This window comes from Ailuropoda melanoleuca, chromosome 19, assembly GCF_002007445.2.
Source record: "Ailuropoda melanoleuca isolate Jingjing chromosome 19, ASM200744v2, whole genome shotgun sequence".
NCBI lineage: Eukaryota > Metazoa > Chordata > Mammalia > Carnivora > Ursidae > Ailuropoda > Ailuropoda melanoleuca.
In genome coordinates, this window is record NC_048236.1 from 9738366 (window position 1) to 9766229 (window position 27864).

Genomic DNA, 27864 nt, shown 5'->3' on the forward strand with positions numbered 1-27864 from the left:
AGGAAAATGGTACCATACTTAAGATAGTGATATCTTTTATTAGTACAGTAAAGTCCTATTTTTATGGAATAGGATGGGTCTGAGGTCATTCCATAAAATTGATTTCCCAGAAAATGGAAATAGGCAATTTACCCTAAGAATTTTATTGAAAAATTATGCTATTCTATTTGAATAATGATGGGAATGTTCTACACGTTTCCTTTATTAATGAATTAAAATACACAAAACACCATAAAATTATATTAGAGGTTCAAAAGTATCACTTAAATCTTCTTTACCAGTCACTTTCATTTTGTAAAATCAGCAGTTCCATTAAAATCGTATTATGTAAAAATGGGTTTTTACTGTAATAATAGTTATTACCTATTTAGCTCCCAAGGATGTTGTGAAAATTAAATAATAAGCCATTGGAAAGCAAATACAAAGTGTCGCTAATACCAGAGACCAAGAGGGGCGGCCAGATGGAAAAATGAAGGAAAAGAGCACCTGATACATTAAAAATCACAGTTTTCATCTCTAATTCCATTACTGCCAATACTCTATGCAATGGTCATGTATACTGACATTATCTCATTTAATCTTTTTAACACCGTGACATCCATATTAATTACAGCCCTCATTTTATAGGTGAGGGTCAGAGAAGTTTACAACTTGTCCAATGTCACACAATTGGGTCAATGTCAAAATCCAAATGTGAACCCAGGTTTATCCTAGTCAACAGCCTGTCCTCATCCCTGAAGCATCACTAATTCCCCAATATGCCTTTGTGTCTCCTAACTGCCCCTCAGATTCTTACTCCATTTTTCAAGGTCTTCTTCTGCCATGAAACCATCTCACTTCCATTCACCGGAGACATTTTGATTCAAAACACTTCTGTTGCTGATTCCAGCTATTTGTTGTATCATTATGTATTCTGTGTTTTATTGACTCAGCTAAATCCCTAGCTATTTGAGGTCATGGTGTATCTGACTTGCCTTTGGAGCCCCAGATCAGGAGCACCTGGTACAGCGGCCCGAACACCGTGAGTGTTCAGTAAATGTTGGCTAAACTGAATTGGAAGAAAGTGTTAACTTGAATTACAACTGCATTTGCTGCCAGATGCAAAGCACATGCTTCTAGTAAAGGCTCATTACATCAGATACCTCTTTGGGAAGTTTCTCCAGTTTTCCCATGTGTATGTACCTAATGGGGATGTGGTAAGATTGAATTCTTTGAGTATCTGACATATGCTAGGGACTCAATAAATGGTTGTGTTTTTTTTCTTTCCTTCTTAATTCCAAGTGAAGGAGACAATTTGAACAACAAGCAGAGAAGTATAAATCCTGTATAATATGCAATCTGATGTGGATGAATCAGAACAGGCAGGGATGGTGAGTTTTGTTTTTTTCTTTTGAAGAACTCTATACAAAGGCCTCGGGAATCACACTGATTTCCTGCCCCAGCCGCTTGACTTACTAGCTGGATGAAAGCCGGGCAAGTTACTTAACTTCTCTATGTCTCAGACTCCTCAACTATAAAAAGCAGGCCAACAACAGGATCCACTCATAAAGCAGTTGTGAGGATAACTGTAGAGCATGTAGGGTGCAGGGCACACACCAAGCAGTCAAATTGCGTTTGCTGCTATCATTGTCAACAGCATCATCGTAAAAATCTTAATTCGTAGGTATCTGCTCAAAGGAGAAGACATTGTTTTTCACAGACCTGCACGGTCTTACAGTTGTGCTGCATCAAACCCATCAAACTCAAAGATTTAATTATACTATTAAATTATGGGTGGCAGCATTGAGATGGTGCATCTCACTCAAGCAATATTTGTTGTCTATTTTGTGCCACACTTGGGTGAATAAACTTACTTGATTCAAGGAAAACTGGGAATGAGTGAAACCAGGAGAGCTAGGAAAAGGTCACAAATACAAAACCACAAGTAGAAAGAAAAGGTAAATTTAACCGAAAGGTCCATCAGAGGTCAAAATACCAGGTCTGCCAAAAATCTGAGAGGAAAAGTAAAGCCAGAACAGCTTCTATGTGAGACCCCAAACAGAAGAGAACAACAAATTAAAATGCTGGCCACTATAAGATCATTTTTTGGAGGAATTAAAAGAGCTTATAAGAGAAGGGGGAAAAAAGGCAACAGAACAAGGGTAAGGACTTCATTTATTAGATATTACACACCCATTTTCATTCACTTATCTTTCCACTTGGAAACAAGAAATAATGAACAATAACTGCATGGTTTAAAAATCTTAACTTCTCTGATTCTCACAATAGGACTAAAGGACCAATGGAAAGATACTTTATACAGCCAATGCTTGTGCCTCCCCCTTGTGCTCCCTTTTTTTCCAAAGCACTGATCTGTGCTATTTATTTTCTTTTCTTTTATTATTCATTCATTCATTCATTCATTCATTCATTCATTTCTGTGCTATTTAAGAGCAGCTTCACAGAGAATTCAGGCCCATCATATAAACTGACCACACGCAAACAGAGGAATGAAGAATGACGGACAATGCTAGGGGCTCCCCAAAGTCAGGGCGCACAGTGGATACAGTCAACTGCAGTGCCAAGCAGGATAGCTAAGATTACTCCCCTCTCAGCATAAGGGTCCCAAAGGATACTAAAAGCTTGGCAACCTTCAAAAGCTTCACTTGCTTCCTGCACAGGGTGGGGGAAACAGCTTGCTTAGTGGGAAAAACCATAGCCCAGGGCCAATCCGCTGGCTACATTCATCAAAGAAATGGCTGAGACAGAACAGATTTTTCCCTTCCGTATGGGAATGACTCATGAGCTTGTTTATTCAAAAAGTTACATTCTCCATTGAGAGAGGTGGATGATAGGGGAGTTGGATGATAATAGTTCAAGTTCGTACTGGTCAGCCCACCCCCTCCAGTCCCCCATCTCTCTATGCACAACCATACCAGCACACCACCAAAGCCCAGTGGTGGTTACCGTGTTTTAATAATTCTGCCTTCATTTTTTTTTTATCCTAAATAAAAGCAACACAGCTACTCTTTGTCATTTCCTCTTTGTCCTTTTACAACAGTAATGCACTTGACGGGTTAAGAATAAGGCCTCGAGTCAGACTGCCTGGGTTAAAATCCTGACTGCTGAATTGCAAACTGCATGAACCTGGGCAAGTTACTTACCTGCCCTGGGCCTCTGTTTCCTTGTCAGTAAAAATTGGGATGATAGGGGCACCTGAATGGCTCTGCTGGTTGAGCCTCTGAGTCATGATCTCAGGTTCCTGAGATCTCAAACTCACCGCCCAGTGGGGAGTCTGATTCTCCCTCTACCCCTCCCCCCAGCTCATGCGTGCATGCCAAATAAATCAACAAATAAACTCCTAAAAAAAACAGGGATGATGATAATATCACTTATATCACAAAGAAGTTCTTGTCAGGGTTGAATTAGTTAACATATGGAGACTCATTCCTGCCATCTTGTTAGTTGTCAATAAATGTTGCATATTATCATTGTTATCACTTTACAGATGACCAAACCTTCTTCTTCCAGTACGGATCTTTTTAAATTCAGTATTACCATAGGAAGTTCGAATCAAGCCTTAAATGAAATTAGGTCTTTTAGGGAAAATATATTTGTTCTTTGAAAAACATTTTCTTCTCAGCCTAGAGAGATTTTCTGGGAGTTTCAAGAACTCACTTTTAAGAAAGAATTTGGGGGCACCTGGCTGGCTCAGTCAGCGGAGCATGTGACTTGATCTCAGGGTGGTGAATCTGAGCCCCACGTTGGGCGTAGAGATTCCTTAAAAATAATAATAATAAAATAAAATCTTTAAAAAAAAGAAAGAAGAATTTTTTTTAAGTATGGGTGTGTGTTTCTGTTTATCTGAAGAATCATCTTCTTCCATATGTGTCTATGTGGGAAGAATGTTCTAGATAGATGATAGATAGATAGATAGATAGATACATACATAGACTTTCATTTTTCTGTTTGATTTATCAGTTTCCTTTTCCAGCATCTTTGAAAAATCATGGCAACAGAAGAGCTTATTCATCATCTTTCTATATTTGAAAGATTCTATATTTAAAGTTTAAAAGTTCTATATTTAAAAGACCCACAAAAGGCAAAAGAAAAGAAAACATTGCAAATTCCTTCTTTCCAAACACTCTATGTCTTTTCAACACAAGGATGCTAGCATTTTTCTGCAGATCTGTTCCCCGACACATAAGAAACATACCTCATTAGTGGATTATTCTAACTCCTTGTGGCATTGTAACTACTTATCCCACATTTAATGAAAGCAAGCTGAGCTATTTTTTCTGGATTTCATAGGATTATAAAATTCTTCACCTATAGTAATTTTAAAAAGGAGGTTGTAGACGTGCGTGCCCACAAATAAGACTGCCCACACTCTTTACTTGTACAATATATTTAAATGACAAATAATCCCCAATTGGATTGTCCTGGTTCATTATTTAATTCACGGACTGTTTTACTCACTGGGTAAAATCAGGACGTCATCCCCAGGACCTGGAATGGTATGGTTGTGTCCTCCCCAGCCCTTTTCAATGCCTGTCCATGCTTCAGGAAGGGACCATTTTAAAGCTGATTCAGGTGCAGAGGTAGCAGCTACAGAACAAAAAGAAAATAGCAAAGTAACTGTGAAAATCTGATTCACTATAATAACTTTCAGGTTCTATTCTTATTTTAGGATATTGACAATATTTTTACCTCTCAAGGTAGCTGCCTTTTAATATTTTATAATCTTCTAAAAATCACTTTATCAATGTAAAGCAAGGAATTATTCAATCCTTCAATTCCTCTACGTCTAGGGAAAATATGTTCCACTTCTGTTATGAAACATTTGTGCTTTGCCTGATATAAATATGGCATAGGACTATCATGCAACATTTGAAAAATGCAAATACAGAAAGAAAAATAATAATAATGGCCTATAATCTCACTACCTAGAGATAACTGCCCTTAACCTTTTATTTGCATTTCCTTCCTGAATTTCTCAGCATTTTTATATAATTGATATTACATCACATATGCAATTTTATATTCACTTATTTTTCTACTTAGCTTAGCCATTTTAATATGCATTTTCTAATGTCATTAAAACTCCTTGTCAATGTAATTTTAATGGCTACATAATATTCTATCATATAAAAAGTCTATCACTTACTCAATCCTTAATGTTTGGTATTTAGGATCTTTCCACTCTCTTAAAATTCTAAGTAATACAGTGTTAAATATATCTATACAAACCTGCCAGTAAAAATTATTTCTTCTTAAAATAGAATCTTAGCAATAGAATCACTGAGTCAAAGGTGTAATCCTGTCATAGCTCTTAATGCATATTAAAGGCAAGATAATCATCTGGACACCTCTCATTGTAGTAATTTACATACAGTTCATATGTTCCAACTGGTTTTTATTGATTTTGCCACTGATGATCAAATGGCATATTCTTTTCAACCATCCCACTGGCTTCTTCATCAGAAATTATAACATAAGCCTAATAATTTCCAGTGGAGACTGTGCAGTATCCATCACACACAACACCATGTTGAACTGCCCCCCGCATGTTCTTTTCTGGAGTGTGATCCCTAGCACAGAGACAGGGGGCAGATTCTCCCAAAAGAGGATGAAAATATTTACAGGTGACTCCAAATGTTCTTTGAGTTTCAAGAGCTCAAATGATGTGGGATCTCACATGACTGGGGGGTGGGGCAGAATCTCATCCATTATACTAATTTCACAAGCACAAATAACGAATGCCTTCTCTACCAAAATATCCTAAAAAGTAGGGATACAAAAAGGAATAAAATGTCATTCTTGCCCAAAAGGAGCTAACAATGTTGTATAAGTTGTATAAATAAATAGTGGGAAGGGCAATGAACAGACTCTTAAAAACCACATACCAGGTTCCAAAAACTCTTTATATCACAGATGTTGGAAACAAATTCTTCACTTTGTCATCCTCACTTTTATTTATAAGAGGGCTGAAACTGTCTTTAATTGAACAAACTAAATCTTAAAGTAACTATTCTAAGAGTCGTTACTATGAACGAATTTGATCGTTCCATACCATTCTGCCTTAAGATAAGAACACTCAATGGAGAAGAAAACACGTTTCAGTCTCTTGCAAAGTTATCAGATTTCTATAGTTAATATCAGGCTTCTGTATGGCTATCGCTAATATAGAAAGGTGGGGAGAGAACAAGAAGCCTACAAGAGATAAAGAAGAAGCAGAGACAGGCAAGGAGAACCAGGAGAGGGCAATGTCTTGGAAGCCTACAAAATGGAGCATGTCCAGAGGGCAGAAGTGATCTTCACAGCAAAGTTCTAATAAGAGAGTGAATAAGGAGTGGCTTTTGAATTCAGCAACCAGAGCGGGTCATCTGGATAATCCAGATGAGAGCGGCTCCAGGGGGTGGTTGTGATGGTAACCAGGGTGGATTACAGTGGATTGAGGAATGCACCTGAGGTGAGGCAGGGAAGACACTGGGTCAGGTCGTCCCAAAAGCTCACCGAGGAATGAGCAGCTTTAGGATTTGAGACCCTCAGGCCTTGATCTGTCTTCCCAATCTTTAGATAAATGAGTCTTACTTCGAAACAAGATTCCATGAATTTTGGTCAAGACCAACATTTGTGAGGAAGCCTCACCTTGCTTTCCTCTACAAATCTGTCCCTCAGCAGCAGCTACAACTGAAGGTGGTCTCCAACTCGCTATCTGAGCCAAATATTCCCCTCTCCACCTTGATCCTTCATCCACCCAGCTTTTTACGGCTCTGCATCAAGAGTCTAGTCTTTCGAGAAGTTTGCAACAGAGATACCAACTAGGGGAAAACTCAGTATTCATGAATTTTGTTTTGTTTTGTTTTAATTGAGAGGCACTGACCAGAAGGAACTAGTAAAGAAGAGGTTAACTACACAAGACAGAGTCATTTACTGATGGGACAAAGTTCAGAAGATGCTGACAGGGATGAGTTGACCTTAAAAAGGAGAAGGGCTGACAGATTCTCAGAAACCCGAGGAAAGGAAATAAGCTTAGATCCATGGGGGAAAGGATGGCAAACTTAAGAAGAGAATATCTGATCATCATAGTCCCATATGACTATACGCCATATTTCCAGTTAGCCCCCACTGAGAAGACAACATCGTCGAGGTAAAGGCTATTCAGAAATATTTTTATCCTCCCCCAAAAGTGGGTTGCTTTGTCCATTTTCCCCTTTCCCATTTTTCTTATAAAGCATTATGCACACTGAGAGGAAACCAGTAAGGCCACAGTGTTGGAAGAACATGAATGACCTGCACAGGGGTGCTCAGAAACCTGGATATCCTCTTGACTCCAATTAGCATAAAGCCTCGCCACAAACCCACTGAGAATCCACACAACAACTTGCATCACCACCACCTCCTCTTCCTCTCCTCAACAGTGGCCTGTATATACCCTAAATTTCTCCTGGTTCTGGAGTTTCCTGTCCACAATTTCTCCACAGTGTCCGGCACAATTTTGTACACTCAGAATAAACCTTCAAGTGAGTCAACTCGGAGACGCTCTGCAGCAGAACACCCTAACCCAAAAGGTCTCATCTGCATTATATACTCATATTGAATCTCGGAGTGGGTTAACATATAGATAGAACTCCATTAATCACCCCATTGTTGTTTGGTCAAAGAATTTTTGATACTGTAATATTTTACTATTTTTCACAGAAAGTTTAAGCAAAATACACAATCACATTTCAATTTTGACATTAGCACATATACCCCACACTGTGGGAATCAGGGAACGTCTCTGAAGTATATTAGTATTTGAAATTTCTTTCCGATAAATGGTAATGTACAAATTCTGTAACTCCCTGTGTTTAGGGTTGTTTTCTGTTGCAAATTATATTGGCTAGGAAAACTAACTATATACAATTAGTTTTAATCTAAGTCGTAAATTAATATATGCCAAAAAAGGTACTTTAAACATCTTAGAGTTTATATGGTATAGCAGAATGAACACTGGACTGAGTTGGGTAACTTGAGCTCTCATCCGAGTTCAACCACTGACTAGGTGTGACTAAGTAAACTATTTAATCTCTAGGCTTCTGCTCCCTCACTTGTAAAATGAAGCAATTGGATAGGATAGTCTGTGAGGCTCTTTCCCTTATTAATATCCTATAACTTTATGAAGCTATCTATTTATTTAGCATGCTGTAATTGATAGGCCAAGTAAAGCATCTTCCATTTAAACTGACCCCTGCTAAGAAGCCCGGGAGGCTGGCCACCCACAGTCTCCTTCCAAAGAGTCCTTAATACAAAAATCTTCCTACTAAGTCCTGAGTGGTATGGCACCTTGACTATATAGCTGGTTGAATGAGAAATGGCCACCCATAAATAGTCCAGTATCCTCTGAGGGGACCTGGCAGGAGAACTACCCCCAACAGATATATTCTCTACAAATGGCGACTGACCCAACCAATTGGAAATTTGAACACAGAACTGTCAGAGAAGGGAGAACTGCAAGATACTTTTCTTGGTAACAGTTATTTTAAAAGAGATTTATTCATTGATTATTTAGTTAGTCATTTAATTGACATCCCCATGTGACCATAAGACCCCATGGAGTCAAACATCATTGCTCATCATTTTATCTTCCTGCATCTTGCACAAGAGGTCCTCAATAAACAATGCATCATGAGCCACCTGAAGGAAAGGAGGGATAAAGGACAAGGGACATAAAGAATAAAGTGCTACGGTAGCCCAGAAACAGTTATAAAAACAAAGAACCATGTTCTTCCCAGTCCAATATGCATGGAGTAGTAGCCACCAGTACCTCTAGTTTATAGTTTTAGTCTAGTACCTTTTCTTCATTTATTTATTAATTTAAATGGAGCAGTTAGATCATTTTCTGATTAGCATGGGCTCTGCTCTGACATAACACAAAATGCCACTGGAAATCAAAGGAAAATTTGGCCTTTGAAAAGATTTGTCCCTGATGCAAATGCATAGTTAAACTGGCTCAGGATAAACAAAAACAAACAATGAAATGCATTAGAAGGTGCCAAGAGTCTTTTAGTCCTTGAGAATTTGGCTTTTATGAGTTAGAGAGATTTCACAGAACCATCTGACTTTGGGGAAGGGTTTGTTTACCCTGATGTCCTGAGATTACTGGGAACAATTAAACTTTTGAGATACCCTGAATTTTTCTTTCCATTTGGTAGAGGCCTAATGGCCCATCTGCAGATCTGGACTCCTGTGTGCACATATGGTCCATAATTTATGAAATGTGCTTATTTACATGTTTTAATTCTTACTTTCCAATGTTTTGAAATGCTCCCTTCTTATATCTTTCTTTGAAATGCAGACACATATTTCTGCTGTCTGGGTGACACAATAGGGAGTCATTAGGCATGATAGCATTAGGGCTGATGCTTACCTGCTTATAAACAATTTGATGGAAGCAAATTATAGAACTATTATTGGACGACATTCTGCTGTACCAGGCACTTCTATATGGTAGGTGGGTTAATACTCACCTGAAATAGTTGGGGGCACACCCTCCTTCACCTGGAGAGTCACTTGAACGTTGCCTTCACCTGAAACTGAATGCAAAAAGCCACAACTTGGGTGTGATGCAAAGAGCACCTTAATACAGAAGATATTCATATGTGATAAAGATGGCTTTATGCTAAATTCCTCCCAACCTAACTAAATTTTCAAAAAAAAAAAAATGAAGTCCTTGTTAGTCTACCAATTGATTTCCAACATTTAATTTTGATTTCTTTTATTTGATTAAACTTAAGTGCAGTGAGGTCTCCAAGAGAATTGGCACATAAATAATTGGGGAGGAGGACCCTTTAGCCATATGTTCTTTGGAGGCCAACATTAGTCAGCAGCGCACACCTCTAATCCTATTTCCTCTCCATCTTTTTGAAGGCTTACCTTTTAGAATTCATGTGTTTTTCAATACAGTTCAGATCGCCCATGAAATGTATTTGCTTTACCTTTATCCAAACAAATTGTCCTTTTAATGAAGGCTTTTTTCAACCCCCCTTTCTCCTCCATCTTCCAAACCAACTGAGCACATTTAAAAGGCCTGGGGTTCATTAATTTTAAGTGTTCAATAAATTAGAGGAAATAATCAAAAGGTCTGATTCTTTCTGATAACGACAATTTGATGTCAGTATAAACCAGTAGATTAAGCTGGGAACATATGCTCCTTTGCCAAGAAAGGCTGCTATAATTAAATAGTGAATGCATCTACAAGGTGCTGTCACGCCTGATTAATTAGTAATCAGGTGCGCCAACTCCACTTTTCAGTAACACCTTGTCTCTTATTGGTTAATTACCTTTCTGCCTTATCAGATGTCATGTGAGCCAACACCTCCCACCACTGGAGGGCCCAATGCTGTCTAAGGCTGTAGCCTTGAGGACTAGGTCAAACTCATGCTCTCCGTTTGCCTTTCCATGGAACCCTAAACCTTTACCTCCATCACAAGATGGAGTAGACTAAAGACCATTTTTTTCTAATTACAAAGTATAAGCTTCAAAATATTACCAATATTATTAATATTATTATTTGTAATATTTGTATTTGTAATAATAATCTTTGTAATAATATTATTTGTAATAATAATAATAATAATCCTCAAAGGGATCCAAGATGAGAACTCCCCTCTTATTCTGATTTTGTTAATTACTCTCATATAATTTTTTCCCATTATAAAAAGTGACTTTCTCCTTACACTGCACATATTTTGAGACCAGGCACAATGACCAACATGTTCTCTGTGTACTCTACTTTATCACTACTACTAAGGCTTCGCTTATATTATTTCTCTATCCTGTCGCATATTTTACCCACTTTCTATCTTAAGTAAATAAATAAATATAACGCCACAAGCCCAGCATTTCATCTCTCTCTTTTTCTATAATGTCTAATTTACCCACTTGTGCTCATACTGATTTTGGTGATATTTATCCCAAGCTTGCTCTCAATTTAGCAAATATTTATCAAGCATCAACTGTGGTAAATTTCACATTGCATCAGTCACGAGCTCTGTCTCTAAATCTTGGAGGGAGGGAATTTTCTCATGTACCTTAGGACCCCAGACATTGCTGGACATGTAGACACTTACAATTCATGAACTAATCTAGAAATCCTAAATTTATAGGGCTCTACTCTGAATACCCAGTACTTAACTGGCTATTTCAACCAATTGAGCAAATAGAGGCAGGAAATAACCTTTTTAAAGGAGCCAAAAGGCAAAATAATAAAATCGGCTCAACTGGAAAGAAAAGCAAAAGAGAACATGGACAAGTTGACATGTAAAAACATGCATAAGGCTGTAACAATGGAGCACTCTTCCCTATGAGGAAGGAATTAAATATTGTAATAGAATCAAACTCCAAAGAAGGCAAGTTAGAAAAAAATTCCAGGAATCATTTGGAAAGGGTTATTAGTTCATTTAAAGATTTTGTTTAAATCATCCTTGTTAAAAGCAGCTTCCAAGAAATGGCAGACTTCACTACATCTGTGCCCTTTTCCTTAAGACACAGCCACGGGAGTAAAGAGAGTAAAAAAAGTAAAGTTACACATGAAAAAGTCTTTTTCAAAACCACTGTAGTCATTTTATAATGCATCATGCACTGTAGCCATCATGGTGAAGATGAACCCAGAGATGGAAAAGGCTAACCCCAGCACATCCAATGCCCACGATAGACTGTTGCACTTGTCCTTCCGTTCAGAAATCCCTTAACCCAGGCCCCATTCTTGGTAAGCCTAGGCTTCCTGGCCGGGGTGCTATCACGTCTGCAGCTCTACGCTGATGGCTTCTGAACTGCATGGCCACTGATCTTGTTCAGCCTCTACACATGCACAAATGTGTCCCAGTTCCTGGGAAGCCTCTTCCCCAAAGCATACATTGAAACTATTGCTCCTTTTACTAAAGCGAGTGTGAGAGTATCATTCAATCTGAGAAAAGGAGTAGTTTCAGTATCCCACAAAATGGAGAAAGTTACCAAAAGTAGGAAAGACTGAACAAGTCTGATTTCCTTCACCACCACTTGTACATGGCCCTCTGCAGGCTGGTTCTGAGGTCAGAGGGTTATTCTTCCCAAACACCATTTCCACACCCTGAGAGTGGAGCCATAGAGAGTCATGGGGAAGAGTGTGGCTGCTGAACGAAGTCCAACAGCCTGGCTTTGAAGCCTGGGTCTTCTATTTCCTTGATGTGGGCAACCCACAAGTTCTTCATCATTTCTGAATCTCCCTTCTTGTGAAAAATGGAAATAGTCATCCTATCTACCTCATAGTGTCATTGGGAAGAAAAGATGAGATAATCCCTATAACATGCTTAGCACAGTGCTTGACCCAGAAATACTAGTCATTTCCTATACTGTTATTATGGCATGCTCTATTATTATTATTATTATTATTATTATTATTATTATTATTATTATTATTATAGCAGCAGTCAACAAAACCCAAGAAATATGCTTCTACTCTTTTTACTCTTTTTTACAGCTGTACCTTATCACGATGAGCCTTAGTATTCAGAGTTGGAAGCAACTTAACCAGATCTGCTAAAGTTGCTAAGTGCTCTGACTCTATAAAAGACAGTGTAAAAATTACACGTCGTTTCCAATTTGGACAAACACAAAGAGGGATGAAAATCGTTTGAGAATAAAGGTATTGACTCAGGAAGGGTTTAAAAGCCTTACACAAGCTGTGATATTATACATATGTCTTCTCAGTGCTTATGATTTCTGAGTGTGTATTTGTAATATGAGAGTGGTTAATCTACTTTGTTTATAAATGGAGCCTCATTGCAGTTGATCCTTCCCAGGTTGTAAGAATATCTGGTTGGTCCTCAAAAACAAAAGAAGCCTTTGGGTCAATTACAGTCAAATTATTCTGGTGGGTGCTATATGATGTAAGGTTACTATAAACACAGAGATCTGGGAGAAAGCAAGAAATGTGCCAAGAAGGAGGAAAGAGAGTTACCCAGCCAAATATGATACTAGTGTCTTCCAGAATTTTGTATTGTGCCCGGCAAGTTTTGTCTGCACTAGGGCACTAGGGAAGAGAAAAATTAATTCTCTCCTTGAGTAGGTCCCATTCTCTTTTGCAATTTTGAAGGGAGAATTAAGTACCTATCTATATAAAAAGAAAAAACAGGTGGCAGCTTCATGGGCCTTAACTACTTTCCTATTTCATTCTTCATCCATATTCCCATTTGCACTTCACCATTGAGGTTTAGCGCATATTTGGATCTCTCATTCAATTCACATTTACATGGTGTGAGTCAGCCATTGGCTACACATGGAGAGAATCAGAAACAGCAACCACAATCTGTGTCTGCAGATTTCACCCATTCTCTCCCTGACGCGCCTTCTCTCTCGGTCTCTGTCTGCACTGGACCCAGGCTCCAGGTCTGTCTTCATGAGCCAGCTGTTGGCTTTGGTCCTCTCTCCCTGCACTGCATCTTAGCTTGCCCTATCTTCTCCGTCTACCTCTTCTCTCAGATCTGTCTCACATACCTGTAGACTCTTGCTCTGTCTCTTCCTCCGTGTTTAGTGAACTTGACCTCACTCCCCAGAAATTAGCCTTGTTCACTTAGCCATTGAGAAGTACTTGCCAGCTGGTCCCTGGGCAGCTAAAGCTTGATTCAGAGGACCACACATCTGTCTGAGGCCAGCTTCACAGGGACAGCCACGGAACCAGCTTGGCCCTCATAACACAGGACCTTCCAAAGTCCTTCACAGACACATTACATGAAAATCCCGTGATCACCTTTGAGTCTTCCATGATCCCCACTAACATTCATTCATGGAAGGGTATACATGTTTTTTGAGGTGTAAGAATACAAGAACTTATTCAAGGGACTGACAGATGAGATTGTCATTAACTTCAGTCTACAAGGGACTACATGAACTTCAGTCCTGAGAGTTAGTTCAATTAAACCTTCTTAATTAACTCAGAAAATAATAACAATTGTTATTTTAAGTCAAGGATGTTTGCCACACTTGCACTTCCCGTGAAAAATGGGGCATTTGTGCAGATCGACAGAACCAGAATGTCCAAGGGAGCAGCCTGAGAACATGCATTCCAGCTGTTTGCCCATGAGACACATTTAAAAAGCCCCGAATTGAGGAATTCTACAACTTCTCTCAAGAATGTGATTTGTTAATGGAATATTACTCAGCCATCAGAAAGGATGAATACCCACCATTCACATCAACGTGGATGGAACTGGAGGGGATTATGCTAAATCAAATAAGTCAAGCAAAGAAAGGTATTTATCATATGGTTTCACTCATATGTGGAACATAAGGAATAGCACTGAGGAAGTGCTATAGGGGAAGGGAGGGAAATCTGAAGGGGGAGAAATCACAGAGGGAGATGAACCATGAGAGACTCTGGACTCCAGGAAATAAAACTGAGGGTTTCAGAGGGTCAGGGTGTTGGGAGATGGGGTGGGTGATGGGCATTAAGGAGGGCACGTGTGATGATGAGCACTGGGTGTTATATGTAACTAATGAATCATTGAACACTGCATCAAAAACTAACAATGTGCTGTACCGTGGCTAACTGAACATAGTAAAAATAAATAAATAAATAAATAAATAAATAAATAAATAAATAAATAAATATCCCTGGGTAAAAACAAAAAACAAAAACCAAACAAAAAAGAACGTGGTTTGTTCTCAAGAGCAGATGTTCTTAGCAAGTGAGGAAAGAGACCCAGATAAAAAAGAGATCCCTGGGCTCACACTTCTTACTTTTCATCAATTATACCAAAACCTTGCAGACCACATTATATTCCCAATATATAAATTGCGAGGTGATGATTTTCGTGGCACTAATGTTTTATTTTCATAGGTATGGATGCTAATGTATTTTAGAAAAAGCAACTAGTTCATTAAACCCCTGATTTTATGGATATTATTACTTAAAAGGAGGTTAGGTTTTAAAAATAAGGTGGTGTGGGAACTGATTGAAGAAAAATCTTAGGTAAATAATAGAACAGGAGGCATAGAGTGTGACCAAGGGTAAAGTTGGTATTTAAATATCTAAAGTTTAGGAAGCATAGAGGCTCCAATAAGCCCAAGTTTTTCCTATACATAGAAGGAAGAAGAACTGGTTGACAAGGGTATATACATAAGTCTGGATTAAAAAAGAACCCAAACACCAGTCTACTAGAAAAAGTACTGAACTAGAGTCAGAAAGGCTGAGTTTGAATGCTGGTTATACCCCTATGCTCTGCATGAACTAGGGTCAGCCATCAGCATTGCTACGAATTAGCTCCTTAAGCAGAGTGCTTCCTAGGAAAAATATTTGATCGTGACTTCTAAGTTTTCCTTCTTCCTTTCTTTTTCTCCTTTATTTTCTTCCTTTTCCTTGTGGGAGAGAAGTTGCTCACAACCAAGAGGCAAAATTCCTTTTCCCATCGCCAGCTCCCGTTCCATTCTCTATGTTTGCCATAAAGGTTAGCGCAGTTCCCCAAAGTCAATCCTCTATATTGCTGGCAAAAATCCTTGGGGATCTTTGGGGAATGAGTTTTCTATAAGAATGTAAATTAATTTATTAACTAGAATGCTATGGATTGCCTTAGAGGGCCTCAGCATGGGAATGGCGGCAGAGTTTCGAAGGATTATGATTCTGCTCTGCTTATGCAACCCTCCCAAAGTGCTCGGGGCAGCCGGTTGAGTCCTCTCTCCTCCACAGATGCTAACAGAGTTCCTTCCCGAGGCGCTGAGGGGGTCTTCTGGACCTGCTGAACAACAGAAGGCCCCAGGCAGCAGCCTGCTCCCTCCCTGTGCCCTGAGCACTTTAGAGAAAGAGAAACCCAGGCAAGTACCCCATGAGCTCCTGGCCAAAAACTCAGGAAAGCACTCCTTATTTTCAGGATCCCCCGGGTTAGCAGCCTTTTTTCTGGGCCTTCTGTGTGACGTGACTTGACTTCTTCAGGGCAATGGGTGCAGACAATGAAGTCCATCTGTCTTCCCATCTACGGCCCTCTTGCCCTCATGGAAAACGGCCCCGGCTTCTTGCCAAACAGCCTGCCTTTATCTTGGCGAGGGGGCCATTTGGAGACAGGCACTGGCCAGCCTGGCTAGACGTGCCTTTTCTTCCCAGTCAGATCCGAAGAAGGTGGAAGGCCGGAGCCCCTGCGCCTCGCAGGCGCTCGCTCAGCTGCCGCCTCGCACAATATCCCGGCGCGGCCCCGTGTCCGCTGCGCGAGCGGGGCTGTGTGAACCCGGGAGGGCAAGCGTGAATGGCTCAGCATCTGACATGAATTTATCACCGGCTGCTGGTTGGGTGAAGGAGAACGCAAGGGGAAGGGGCTGTGGGTGTTTAATGCACCCTGCCACAACCCAACAGTTTGCCCTCAAGAGCCTTTTCCCGATATAAAAGGACAGGGTCAAAAGTAAGTTGACCCCTGACAGAATGTACAATTATTAGGAGAGGACTGTGCACGGGCAGCTGCTGGAACCCCACTGGCTCCGCGTCGGGCTTCCAAGAGTCAGAATATGAATAATCAACTCAAGATTGTTTCCTCCACCCCTATCAACCCCCGTCACCTCCCCCCAACCTTCTCCTCCTGTTTTGGGCAAGTCCTATTATCTTCCTACAGGAAGGAGCAGAGCCCTCCCTGGCAGCTGCAATAATTGTGTTCCTATTGTGACGAAGACCTCCTCCCGGCCACCCCCCTACAAGTGGCCATTGTGAGTGGAGAGTCAGTGATTATACGCTCCGCCTGATGCTTTGGGGGACCCAGCTGCCCGAGTGCTGACACACGAGCGTGCGTGCGGAAGGCCAGGGTGGGGGCCGGTGGAGGTGGAGGCAAGAGGTGGGGGGATCCTGCGTCTGTGAGACGGGACCCTGACACACCAGACCTTTTTCATAAGTCAAGCCCAGAACAAATGAGGCTTTATCAGGCCCCAGTGATGAGGGGGTCTCATCTCCCTTTGAAGTGGAGCTGCGCATGGGGCCTAGCAGCTTTTCCTCCTTTGGACCAAGCAAACATCCTTCTTTTGATATGCTACATGCTCATTATCTCTGCCCCATTTAATGATTTTTGATTGAAGGGTGGCGGCTGGGATGCCGAGAAGATCGTTAGAGAGGCTCCATCCAGCCAAGCCTGCAAGAAAGGCTTTCCTTGTGCCTGGGCCTAAATTTGGAATTTCTTAACAGTGTGCGCTTGTTCTTAGAGGCAGATAAGGGCTGAGCGTGAAATTCTTAATTAAGCAATAAATAGAGAGTGGGGTGTCAGCAGATGTAGCCAGTAGCCATGGCAACGGGAATCACACGGGCAAGAGAGCTGAGACTAGATGTAGGCCTCAGGCCTGGGCCTGACTGACAGCTGAAGAATCCTACAAAGCTTGTAAACCAGATTAATTAGCTGACTAATTATTTCATAGCGTTAATGTAACTAAAAAATAAAAATAGTTAACCATGAACTGAAACATCCCTGGGAAAAAAAAAAAAAAATCCAGCAGGGAAAGAGGCAGTGGGGAAGGCAGAGACAGGAGCTGCCAGTTAATCAAATCACATAAAGGGAAAAATGGGCTTGCTGGATTTGACTCGACTCGGGAAATATAAAAGAATACGTGTCCTGCAGTCTTGCCCATTCCCAAGCATGGCATAGAAGTCAGAGTTCGGAACTGCCACTCATAATCATTTCTCACAGCAAACGCTGCTCCTCCTGGGTCCTAACACAAACTGTGGCACATGCGTCCTTTGCGGTGGTCTGTGCTGCAAGTGGCTTCTCAGGCAAAATTCTCAGGGGCTTTAGAAAGGCAACCTGAACCAATCTCCTTAAAAGATATTTTTAAATGAGCGAGGTGATCTTATTCTGTGGGTCACAATTGCTTAAGTGGTATTACACTTTAATCATGGAAACCAGATATCATATATGTCGTGTTATCACGAATCTCGGTTATCTTATAAAATCTAGTCAAGGAAAATAGAATGAGTCCCTTCCGGAAAGGTTATGATGTGTACGCTAACTTCAAGGCACGTGACATCGTTCTTCTTCTGGGGGGAGAGAGAACAAATCTAAAGAAATAATCTACCGAGAAAACGTATAGTCAAGTAACAGGGCATACTAATCACATTTGAAGATATTTGGGTGTTTTGTACCACAATTCCAAGAGATAAGTAGGTATTCTTAACCTCGTTGTATAGATGAAGGCACTGAGGCATGGAGCATTTATAATTCCGTGCCCCAGGTGAAATAGCCAGCCAGCCACTGATTAAAACCCTAAGCTCTGGCCACGAGCTTTTCAAAAGAACCTGCGTCCCATAAAGACATTTGCCAAAAAAAAAAAAAAAAAAAAAAAAAAAAAAANGACAAAACTGACCTTGGTAGAGAAGAAATACTCTCAAAACATATTGTATGTATAGGATTTTTTTCTTTGTCACTGGGGATCAGTGAGAAGTTTTCTCCCACAACCCTGCCTAGCACCCCCCACACACACACACACCCTAGTTGGTCAGTGATCAAGGATTATTTAGTGGGCAGCACACTCTAGTGGGGAGATCCAGAGCCAGGAGCTAGAATGCCTGGGTTCTGATTTTTTTCCGCCTTCTCAGCTGGGTCTAAGATTAGTCAGGTATCTTCAAACACACACCAAGTAGCCAAATGGAGGAAACAGAGATAATTGTGATTTTGCTTGAAACTTCCTATCCTGGGGGATGTGGTGAGGTTGCAAACAAACAATGCAAAAAAGATGGTCCACTTAGAAGTGGTCAACAAATTAATGAAACACAGCAAATTGTCAGTGAAGCAGCACTTTGAACGAAAAGCCAGCCAGGAACAGGAGCAGGGTCTCTCCCCCCCGCCCACTCCCCCCTGCAAGTCTGGCAGGAAATTCAGTGGCCTTGAAACAGGTCAAGCAGTCTCCCTACGGTAAAATGAAACTTCTCTATATACAACTCTCCCCACGTTGTTGTTGGTTTTTTTTTTTTTTTCAGGAATATGTCCACATAGACTGTGAGGTCTCGACTTATGTTCTCTTCTTAGATTTAAGTGTATTTTATGCAAATTATCCCAGTCACAGACCTATAAAGTCACATGGTCCAGAAAAAAAAAATTACGTGAAAGTAACAAACTAATCAATACGGAGAGTGCAGGGCAGAGAGCTAGAACTCTATGGCTTGGGGTCCTGTTGGGGTGCCCGCTGCAAACTACCTTACTGCCATTACGGCATTATGAGCCTTCCCAGTGATGCTATAAACTTGACACAGAGGATAGCCAAAATTATAACCAAATCTACCGGGTCCAACATAGCTGCTTGGGACACACCACCATCGAGGAGCAATGCAAGCTTCTGTTCCCCATGAGTCCTCGTATCCTCACTGTACCAGCCCAGGAATGAGAACGGAAGTGGCTCTTGCCACCTACCTACCCCATTCACTCAGAGCATACAGGGGACACAAATGACCTCAGAGGCCAGTACATGGAGCACTGGGAATCGTCTTAAGGAACAAGGGTCTCCATGTTCATTAAACATTCAACCAACCCTCTGAGATTTCCTGGTCCTTTTCCAGTTCCTCTTATCTAAAGGTGGAGATACCAGGGTATTCTGATACAAAGAATGATTTCAATTAATAAAGGCTACCTACCTAATAAAAATGTTTTATACTGAAAAATGCATCTATATCATATATATACTCTTATATACATATAGATGTACATCTAAACATAAATATACATACTTATACAGATGTGCCTTTCTACCATATATGTGTATAAATAATATGAGTATAACTTGCTATTAATTCAATAAATAATGATAACAAAGGGGAAGAAAACCTGTAGCTGCACGACTTGATTTTTTTTTCTTTATGCCATAAATGTCCCTTTGCCATGCTTGCCTCATGTGGCCATTTAAGTTAGTTGCAGTTCATCAACAAAATCGGACCAATGGACAAGACAGGCTCTTCACAAGCATGCTAAGTAATAGAGAATAATTTGAAATTAAAATTTTGTTCTAGAATGTATATCAAGTGAACAGTCAGAGTTAATGACACCTCTTTGCTTTTATTTAATGGCTGCATTTGGCTCTAGCTGTAAAAATAGTCTCAGGGTTCTCTGTCCACTCTGAGTTTTTATAATTTTAGGTTACATTTATGGTTGATCAAATCAGAAATAAAATTTGAATGGTACAATTCAGCACAAATAGAACATACAACAATCCATTTGGCAAAGACTTAACAATACCAGGGAATTACCATATTCTCCTCTCTAGTGCTATTGAAATTTCACAGTCGCAGGGCTCAAGATTAGGCTCAGCTGACTGATGGAGAGGGGCAACGAACTCAGAACAACTGTCCAGGCAGTCTGATTTCAGAGCCCAACCACTTAACCATAAAACACAGCTCTCCCCTTCAGGTCCTCATCACTTCATAGCACAAATATTTGGAACTCAAGAGTGAACAGTGGCTTCGGACTACATGCCATCAAAATTCTCATCCAATTATACTTACCCAGATAGGTGAGTTGCCTCAACTGGGTATTGAAGAACCAGTCACAACCTTGGTCCTGACCAGGTGATGGCAGAGACAGAAGGGACCGCCCCACCTGACTCCCACACCTTACGAGGATGTCAGGGTAAGGCCACAGGACCGTGTGCACCAGCAGGAGGTAGTTCCCAGGAGCAAAGCTGCCAAACGTTGCTGAGTACTTGAAGTGAGAGAACAATAAAATAACACTCATTGAGTAAGGAAAGCTTTCTCTGAAAAAGAGCTATAAAGAACCCAGATGGAGTACTTTAGAAATACAGCAGTTCACACCCAGACTACTCTTCTTGAAGGAAATGGGCTTACTTAAATCCACTCCATGATAAATTCATAACCAGGGCTCCAGAATCCTAGAACATGAGGACTGAAAAACTCCATAGGTTTCTCTTGTTTAACAACCTCAATAACAGAGGAGAAAACCCAGACAAGTGAGTTGACTTGTCCCAGGTCAAACAGCTAGGAGAGACAGAGCCAGATCTAGAATTCTTTTCCAGTTTTTCCCATAATTTAAAGAGGCAGGCAATGATAGCAGGCCCACCCATCCGTTGGTAATAGTAAAGCGAGCATTGCTGGAGCATTCAGTACCTGCTCAGGTTCTATTCATGTCAAGGCATTCAATCCTTCAAAGACTCCCTGTGATTGTCACTATTACTGCCCCCATTTTACAGAGGAGGAAGTTGAGGCAGGCAGAGGTTCAGGAAATTGCCCCACACCACAAAGCAGGGGAGTACCGAGCCAGGATGGACACTAGGGTCTCCACCTCTACGATCATCATTCTGATGCCTTCACCTTATTTGGTGGAAAATTCCCCAAAATATCCTCATGGGAACCTCGAGGGAAGGAAAGAACTCTTCTTTCTGAGAAGGGTAGCACGAGGATCAAAGGAGATTCTGCCTTGAACTATACCACACGTGAGGCCCACTCTCATGACTTTAAGGAGAATGTGAAGGAAGAAAGAAATGCATTAAAAGGAAGAGGAGAAGCTTGAGGAAATCCACTGGATTAGCTTTTTTTTTTTTTCAGAAAATACTCCCACTTTCCACATAGCAATTCCTATCTTCACGCCCCTAACCATTTGACTCCAACCAACCCCAATGAAGTTCCAGACCTTTATTTGCAAGTTAATATTTGACCACAAGGTGGCAGTATGCAATGTAAAAATGCTTTGTTAAGACATTTTCTCGGGCTACAAACACTTCTCTAAGGGGTAAATTGGTTCTTAATCCCTAATCTAATCGTTTAATTCTACAGAATGCTTAGAAGGTGTTTGTCATTGTATTAATTAAGTTAAAATTTTGGGCAGAACCATTGTGTTATTCAAGACAAAATTCAAACAGATTCTAAAATTTTTAAGTTAAAAAAATTAAAATAAAAAATAACTGCCATATCTTATATTCAGATTACATTCATCAGGCCAAAATGCTGTGGCAGTTTTCTTTATCAGCACCAGAAGATGCAAATTTCTGCAAACTGCTATTTCACAGGTAGAAAGATAAAAACCCCTGGGGAATGGACCATACCCGTGAATGAATTCCTGGAGTTACCTGCAGAGATCTGTTGATCCAAGGGGTCTCAAACTGCAGTGTGTAGGTCTCTTGATCCAAGAGCAGAGCCATCCAGCCATAAAGGTTAGACAATGTGTCATGTATATAATTGACAATGGTTGTCTTATTTCTGCTGTCAGTTATGGTTAAATCATAAGAAACAACTGGAGCATTATCTCTAGGGTGAATTAAAAAGAAAAAAAAACAAAAAAACCAAAATGGGTGGTAAATTATTCGTCCATTCTGGATCTAATCCACTCCTCTCCTGTCAGTGGTAATTCATCTTCTATTCTTTCCACGTATGTCTTGGGCCATCTTCTCTGTATGTCTATGGAGCTTTTAGCAATCACTGTGTGGGTCAAAACAGCCCAGTTGGGAAGATGTCATTGGATCATTTGTGCATTCCACTGGTCTGGTGGATTGAAGGTACAAACACTCAGACCTGAGGCCACTGATAAATGCCATCCCATTGAGTTCACACAGGCCAGGACTATATACTATTATTTTTATAAAGTAATGTTCATGTCTGGAATTTTGCCATAGACCAATTTTATCAGCATCAGAAAACATATAGTTATTAGATATTCTTACAGGAAGCAATGACTGAGAACCAAATGTGCCCAGATTCTCAGAAGCCCACCTCCTACTGCTTGGCAGAAACGGCTTCGGTAGCCTTCCCTAGAATGAACAGGTAACCTGGCTCCTCTCTCCTGTGGGCTTGCATAATGCCCAGCTCTCACTGCTACCACCGAACCTGGTGTCGGCTTTTTTGTGTGTTAATATAGATTGTGAGATCTTTAAGTTAGACATATTCTGTCCATTTTGGTCTCCTCCACCTTGGCACAGGACCTGCACTTGATGGGCACTCAAACCATGTTTGTTGTAAGAAGGAAGAGTGCATGGATGAGCTCTCTCTAAGGCAGCTGGTGCCCACCCATTTCCTAGTTTATGGAAAGCATTTCTAGAAGTGCATTTTAGTAAATGAGGAAACTGAGGCAGAGTATGGCAAAAGCATTATGTGAATGTCAATGGCAGAACTGGAAATTTATTAATTTCTACAAATTACACAGCCCACCCCAGAAAGTGATTTTTAAGACTTCACTAGAACAAATAGATTTAGCCACATGCTAAGACCCTAAAAGAAAGTCAAAGTGGACAGAAAATAAAAGGCAAAAGTAAAAAAAAAAAAAAAATCAATACACATTATGACTGTCCTTCCCCCTTGGTTTGGTTTTCATGAGAATCTTTAACCGTGGAATTTTGCTGCAGGCAGATAATTAAATTCTCAAAGTAGAGGTAAATGAGACGAAGGAGGATGTTGGGTTTTCAGAGTGAGGTGTGGCATGAGCATATCCAAAGCCAATTTACAATCCAGTGCATTTTATAAAAAGGAAACTGTTTTTAGCACGAACTGCTTGGGCACTATGATCAAATGGGCATCAACTGGAAATCTATATCTGCATACCCAAGGTGGAGGCATTTGAGCAAATTACTGACCCTCTTTAAGCTTTCATCTCCTTTTTCAAAAAATGAAGGCAAATAGTATGTATCTTATATATATATATGTAAAACTGTGAAACTCAGAGATGATCTGTGTATTCAGTAACCATCACCAAGCCTGGTCAACATCTACCCACAGCTCATGTAAGAACGAACCCTAGGGAGCTCCTGGGTGGCTCAGTCGATTAAGCGTCTGACTCTTGGTTTTGGCTCAGATCATGATCTCATGGGTCCTGAGATCTAGACCCACACTGGGCTCTGCACTCAGCAGGAAGTCTGCTTGAGATTCTCTCCCTCTGCCGCTCCCCCTACTCACACAGTCTCTGTCTCTGTCTCTCTCTCAAATAAATAAATAAATCTTTAAAAAAAAAAAGGAACAAACCTCATATGTGCCAGGTTTGCCATTCTGTACTATTTATTTTAATGTTTAGCAATTTATCCATGATATTTGGTCATTTAAAAACACACTCAAAACCCTCCATGGTACAGAGCCTTGGCCCTGGCACTGCAGTATTTGATACATACTTCTTAAAAGAATACATGTGCAATGGCTGGATCATACAGTCCAGCCATTGCGCTACCGGGTATTTACCCCAAAGATACAGACATAGTGAAGAGAAGGGCCATATGCACCCCAATATTCATAGCAGCATTGTCCACAATCCAAAGCGTGGAAGGAACCGAGATGCCCTTCAACAGATGACTGGATTAAGAAGATGTGGTCCATATATACAATCGAATATTACTCAGCTATCAAAAAGAATGATTTCTCAACATTTGCTGCATCATGGTCGGCACTGGAGGAGATAATGCTAAGTGAAATAAGTCAAGGAGAGAAAGACAATTATCTTATGGTTTCCCTCATCTATGGAACATAAGAACTAGGAAGATCGGTAGGAGAAGAAAGGGATAAAGAAAGGGGGGTAATCAGAAGGGGGAATGAAGCATGAGAGACTATGGACTCTGAGAAACAAACTGAGGGCTTCAGAGGGGAGGGGGGTGGGGGAATGGTTAGGCTGGTGATGGGGTAGTAAGGAGGGCACGTATTGCATGGTGCACTGGGTGTTATATGCAACTAATGAATCATTGAACTTTACATCAAAAACTAGGGATATACTGTATGGTGACTAACATAATATAATAAAAAATATTATAATAAAAAAATAAATAAAAAATAAATAAAAGGTAAAGACACTGCAAAAAAAAAGAATACATGTGGTTTTTTTCATTTGTTAATTAATAAAATGAAAGGGATGAAAAATTTTCGGGGCATTTGGGGCAAAAAAAAAAAAAAAAAAAAAAAACCAAACCCTACTCTTTTCCCAGATTCCCCGATGCAGCACTAACTGAATCTTTAGGAAGCGTGGTGGGGAAGACTTTCTCTGATTGGGCTTGGGATACTTAGCATTTTTCACATGTGTATCAGGATTTACATCAGAACGAAGGAACAATCCCAAACTCGTATTCTTAGAGTCAGAATGGACAGGAAGGTCATCTGTTCCAACTTCCAACCCACTGTAGGAGTTCCATCCACATTTCAGCCTGTCCCTTCCTCCAGTTATGGAATGTTCGCCATTACATTTATGGCATTTATTTTTACATTTTAATCTTTAGACAATCTTTAGAAAGGTAAATTTTCTTCCTTGTATTTCCTATCCATTTGTCCTCAATCCTCATGGCTCTTTTTTCCTCCAACTGAAACCACATGTTCCAGAGTCCCAGGAGATGCTCCAGGACAATTCGGCCCCACTTACACATTTTAAAAATAGTCTTCTAAAAAATAAATGTAAAACTAATGTGTTAAGAAGAGATAAAGTTGGAACCAAGAAATACCAAAGAGGTCAATAGGTTGGCCAGAGTAGCTACCCTGATCAGTTTGTAAAGCGAGAATCCTCGAAGTCCAGAGAATGATTCTGAGTATTTCAGATTCTGAAAGTGTCTCCTTTCAGTTTTCACAGAAACATATGGGCCCTGGAAAATGAATCACAAGAACTAAATCCAGGAGAGACACAGATAAATCAGAATTCCCATTTAATAATTCACAGTAAGAAATAAGGCTGTCTTTCACACAGCAGGTATTTGATACATATTTGTTGAATGAGTAAGTGTTAAAATGGACCAATACACTCCAAACCAGTGTTTGGTGATGTCTCTCCCCAACAGAGAAGTCTACCTGGAAAACCCACATGAGGGTCAGAAGACTTCTTATGAACTTATCAGTTGAAGAAGACAAGCAATTTGATCATAAGTTATCAGAGCCTGATACAGCCAACCCCCATATTAGCAGGATGTTTGCCATGAAAACTTAAACACTTATATATAATGGTCAGAAAACCTCTCCTGGACATATATAAGCAATCTATACTACTAGTGAGCCCTGGTTTAAAAAAATGCTAAGGCAAAAAAAAAAAAATTTGAACTTTAAAATGCTAAGGTTTCCTTATGAACTGATATTTCTTTTATCCTAGTCAGGTGCTTTCAATTATACCACTTTTACAAACAGTTTTTGTTTTTCACTTATAGACCTAAAGAAGACTTCTACTTATTCAAAGCCATCCGTCTGTTCACATTTAGTTCCTCCAACCTATATTTTGTCACTTACGTTGCCTTAGCAATCTATGTTTGTCACTCTTTTCTTAAGATATCATGCATACCATCTGGAAAAATATGAAAATATTACCTCAGTATGTTACAATACAATCAATTGGGTAGATAGTTCCAGAAATGCTTCTTAATTTCAGCAGTGTGGCCCCAAGAATCTTCCAGGTCATTCTGACTAGACTTCATTATTTCTCAAATTTCTATCAGCATCACATTTATAAATCAATGTTTAGGGTACAATTTCTCCTGGGTTCAGTTTCTATGAATTGTGAATCCAATTATTGAAGGCGCCATTTTTTCAGACCATACGCCCCAGTTCCTAAAAGCTCTTATAAACATGACCCCCTCTTCAAATATTGTAAAACCACCAAATGTTAACATTCATTTGGTTCTATTTGTCTCTGGGACTATCTATCATACCTTCCTTTTGATGCCCTTCTCCTCCCAAGCCCCATCCGACAATCTGAAGCTAGCCACCTGATCAACCAGAGACCCACCATAGCACACTGTGATCCTAAACTATCCTTTCCTCTGCCTTCTTCATGCATTGCCCTGACCCTATCAAGCCATCCCATCCATCTCAACTAAGGTTTATGTGGGATGCAATTTTACAGGTCCTCATGTGCAGCACCAGCTTTGTGTAATTCAGTCCAGGTAGAGAAGAAGGTTATCAAATAGGCCTTCATTACAGCTGGTAATGGAAAAGGTACATTCTGAAAAGAAAATCAAATGTCAAAGACCCATCACCCCGTAGGCAAGATGCCTTATGTTGACCATCACTGGGGGCCAAAAATCCAAAGTCAAATCAACTCCTCTCCTTCTAGGTCAAACGCCACCAGTAACAATGGTGGGCTCTTCTGAAAAGCACCAAAAGAACATCAAGTCTTGAAGAACACCATGAAGAGAATTTACCAACCATAATGACTACGATTTTCGCTTGCCCTAAATAGCCACCAATTTCCCTGTGCCCTAAATAGCCACCAATCTCCCTCTCTTTACTGTTAATGAAGCAAAGGAGCACAAAAGTATTTCTAATTTGGAGGAGCCAAGGGAGTCTGCATGGGCCATTAGCAGCAGAGAGCCTCATTACTAGGGGAAGAAGTCTCTCCCTGAACTTCTCATGGCTTTATGTGCAAGAAATCAGGAGGCAACCAGTCCATTTTAAATGTTAACCCTTCCCTCTGCATCAGCAAGAGCTCCGTATATAATCAAAAAGACAAAAAGACTATAAGCCTTTCCTTCTCTTTTCCTATTCAAGGGAGTGCATTAATTTTTGTTCTTTTTTTTTTTAATAAGCAAGCTTGTTTTTAATTAAGGGATATTTTCCTTTAGAAATACAGCACTACCACTTGATAAAACTTCCCGGCCTAAGTATCAATTTAAGATACTAGTTGCATAAACAGTTATGTAATTTAGTGCCCATATACTGTGTGGAACTGTTGAATGTATACTGCCCACAAAGGATTTGTTAGGCAATCAACAATACCAATGAGAACAAATATTAACTCTCTGGTTTGTGTTTACCATTAGCTTACTTTTCCTGAGGGTCCATATCTCTGTGTATTAAGACAAACATTGCATTGAGCTCTAAATGCTCTCAATTCAGAACAATTGTGAAATAAACCCTTTATAATTACACATCTCCTAAGCCAGACACATCCTAATAACTGGCCTCAAATGGTGCTGCATCTCCTGAATATTAGTTCTTGCTGCATTCACTCTAATCTTTCA

General features: G+C 40.2%; 1 protein-coding gene across 1 annotated transcript in view; it reads right to left on the minus strand.

The window, feature by feature from the left end:
* The window catches only part of PKHD1 (PKHD1 ciliary IPT domain containing fibrocystin/polyductin), a 453280-nt gene that overhangs the window by 197328 nt on the left and 228088 nt on the right, over positions 1-27864 (minus strand). Inside the window, exons 50-53 of the mRNA XM_034648265.1 lie at positions 22033-22210; positions 20456-20651; positions 9495-9560; positions 4459-4587 (exon numbers count right to left, since the gene is read on the minus strand). Of these exons, the coding sequence (XP_034504156.1) occupies positions 4459-4587; positions 9495-9560; positions 20456-20651; positions 22033-22210 (569 nt within the window). The remainder of the gene's footprint in view (positions 1-4458; positions 4588-9494; positions 9561-20455; positions 20652-22032; positions 22211-27864) is intronic.